The 3,356-nt window shown below is 39.5% G+C and overlaps 1 protein-coding gene across 1 annotated transcript; it reads right to left on the minus strand.

Annotated features, from left to right (window-relative positions):
* Nucleotides 1–231: 231 nt before the first annotated feature.
* Nucleotides 232–480, minus strand: PKIB (protein kinase (cAMP-dependent, catalytic) inhibitor beta). Its single transcript, XM_006879144.1, has one exon. It carries the CDS (start codon nt 475–477, stop codon nt 232–234), a length of 246 nt encoding a protein of 81 aa, XP_006879206.1. The 5' UTR covers nt 478–480.
* Nucleotides 481–3,356: the final 2,876 nt, after the last annotated feature.

Consider the following 3,356-nt stretch of genomic DNA (forward strand, 5'->3'; position numbering starts at 1 on the left):
TTATTATACTGTGGTTGTCAATAAGCTGTTAGTTCTTTGAGAGAAGAGGATACTTATTAATGTTTATGTTCATAATCACTAATGCAGCACATGACTACACATATGTGTTATTCAGTTTTCCCACTTGTAGGATGAGTTGAAAAGATGAACTTTTATACTTTCAAAAAGGCTGAAAAATCTAATTAAATTAAAATTGAGAGGCTTTAGTAACCATATTTAAGAAGAGTGCTTTTAACTTGCTAAAAGAGAACAGAATGATGAATAAGGAGAGAGTGTGATGGTAATTTCAAGAGGACTTTGAGTGTTACCTTCCTTCATGTTGAGAGCCTCCAGTTTTTCAGGTAACTCTGAGGTTCCACTTGTAGCAACTGAGCTTTGGATGTCTGGTAAGGCATTCCGGCGGCCTGCTCTTGCTGAAGATGCAAAATCGGTGACCGCAAGCTCCACATCAGTCATTTCTGGTGAATCTTTCTTCATAGCAACATCTACAAATAGAAGGTGCACATGAAGAGAAAATGATCCCATTCAAGGAAAATGTTCACTGTGGTGATTGAAATAGACAGCTAGATCAAATGCATAACAGGTGAAAATCAAATTGATTCACACCCTTCATCTATGCCTACTGTTATGGCCCTAGAACTACTGTTTGCACATTTGCTGACTAGAACAGGAAGTGTTCAGTGTGGGCTAGATTGCTATAAATACCCCCAGAGCACAGTGAGCAACTTGGATGCTGTAACGTGCAATAATCCCTTGCCTTTTGTTCTGCTTTTCTATGGATGGATCAGCCAAACCCAATGTTGGAAGGAAATGAATGCTGACTTGTTTGGCCACTCCTGCAGGGACTCTTCCGACCATTTACTTAGTCTGGTGCTTGCTCAAGCTGAAACAAAATCACTATAATTTGCAGGAACCCAACAAAACATGCTATGTTCTTACTTTTGAGAAAGAGTAATTTCAGTTCTATCTCAAAGGGTTTTTTCCCCACCCCAGAAGAACTACATATTTTTACTTTTTTCCAGTCTCAGATCTAATTATTATTATACTCATTTATTTATTTTTCATAGTTAATTTTATTTACATTATATTTTGTTCCTGTATACTATGCCCCCCCTTTTCATCATCTTATTATTTTATTTTATACCGATTTATTTAAACAGCTCAAATACATTGTTTTTCATACCAGATCTTTTCTATTTTTACCCTCCACCCATCAGATTGTGCCACCCTATGATTAACTTCCTGCCCCCACCCCCTCCCCACCTTGGATCCTCATACTCATTCTACAGTAATAGTTTTACACAGTATTTGTTCTTATGGAACTGAGTTAGTTCTCAGCATAATCCTTTCCAAGTTAGGTAGTAATTTACATAATCATTCCATTCCTCCCGCATGCTACATAGTATTTCATTGTGTGAATGTACCATAATTTCTCAATTCCTTCTATTGCAGTTGGATATTTGGACTATTTCCACATTCTTGTGATGGGGAATAATGCTGCTATGAACACATGTACAAATCTGTCTGAGCCGCAGTTCTCATTCTCACAGGATGTATCCCAAGCAGTGGAATCACTGGGTCATATAAAATGTCTATTTTCAGCTTTTTGAAGAAGCATTAAACTGCCTTCCAACAGGGTAAAAGGAAAACCTACCAACTGAGAACAAACAGTTGGCAATACCATCTCATACTAGAGTCTCATAATGAAAGTTTACAGAATATTTCTGGGCCTCGACAAGAAAAAGACTGATAACCCAATTACAAAATGAGCAAAAGTCATGAAAAGAATTTTCACAGAGGAAGATATATTTAAGTGGCCAACAGACACATGAAGAAATGTTGAAAATCACCAGCAATAAGAGAGATGCAAATCAAAACCACAATGATACCATCTTACTCCAGTAGCAGTGACAAAGTTTAACAGGACGGCAAGTAATAAATGTTGGAGAGGATGTGGTAAGATAGGAACTCTTATTGTTGGTGGGATTGTAAAATGGTATCAGATCTAATTTTTAATGAATTCATGGCTCATGTCAGATAATGTATAGTTTGCTTTACCTTTTCCTGCTGTCAAGTAAGATTATTAGCACTTTCTTAAGCATTCTTGATTCTTTCTAGTAATTGTTTATAAGCAAGAATTCTAAAGTATTAATTCACTAGAAAGGGAGTGCTGGTTGACTAGTGGCAAGAAGCTGCACAGCAATTGCAAAGGCACATGGTCTGAAGCCACCAGCTGTTCTACAGGAGAAGGATGGGCACTCTCCTCCTGTGCAATCAGCTGCCTCTGAAAACCCACCAGAAGGTCAGCTATGAGTCAGTTCCAACTCTACTGTACACAACAACAATAACAATCCATTATATAAGGAAGAAAGTAGTGGATATTGCTTATCTTAGTATCGACTCAGCTTCATAGATGTTTTCGAACAAACCTTTTCTGAGAAGTTAACACTTAACGATACCTCAAAAGTAACAGCAGCAAGCACTTAAATGAGAACCTACAGAGTTCAAGGTTCTCAGCCAAGCACTGAGACTGTTTTTGTACCATTGAGTCACCTGTGACTCATCGCCACCCTATGTACAGAAGCTCTGAACCCTGCTATATCCTGAGCCTATCTCACTTTATCTGACATACCTACCCTCATTGCCCCAGTTACTATATCAATACATCTCATATGGGGTCTTCCTCTTCTGTGCCGTCCCTCCACCCTTCCAAGCATGATGTCCTTCTCCAAGGACTTGTCCCTCCTGGCAACATGCCCAAAATATATGAGATGGAGCTTCAGAATTCTTGCCTTCATGCGGCAGCTTGGTTTCACCCTCTCCAAGACACCCTCTCCATTTGTTCTCTTGGTGGACTATGGTTCAAGACTCATCTACAGCATGACAACTCAAGCCATAGATTCTTCTTCTGTAAGCCTTAGACATTGTCCAGCTGTCTGATGCATAGCAAGTAATTGTAAAGACTGTGGCCTGAGTCAAGTGCACCTAGCACCTAGTCTTAAACCGACATCATTGCTCTGTAGCACTTTGGAGAGGTCCCTGATGGCAGCTTTCCCTAGTGCATTTTTTTTTCTTTTGATTTCCTGATTGCTGGAACCAAGAATGTTGACTGGGGAGGCAGGCCAGTGTTTCGGCAAGCACCATTGTGTCATCTGCATAATGAACATTGCTGATGAATGTTCCTCCAAATCTGATGCCACATTCCTCTTCATAAAGTCCATACAGCCTCCTGAATGAGCTATTCCACAGATAGACTGAGAGCTATGTCCAAAGGATACATCCCCTATGCATCAGTATGATGTGCTTTTCCTTCCTAAAGGAATATGCCAAAGTTACAGAACCAAGACTTACCAAAC

The sequence above is a fragment of the Elephantulus edwardii genome, unplaced genomic scaffold, assembly GCF_000299155.1.
Source record: "Elephantulus edwardii isolate Elephantulus edwardi_28Jun2011 unplaced genomic scaffold, EleEdw1.0 scaffold00002, whole genome shotgun sequence".
In the NCBI taxonomy this organism is placed as follows: Eukaryota; Metazoa; Chordata; class Mammalia; order Macroscelidea; family Macroscelididae; genus Elephantulus; species Elephantulus edwardii.

Bases quoted from the DNA above. Each gene is read 5' to 3' on its own strand.
- PKIB (XM_006879144.1), bottom strand. From the start codon at position 477: ATGAAGAAAGATTCACCAGAAATGACTGATGTGGAGCTTGCGGTCACC.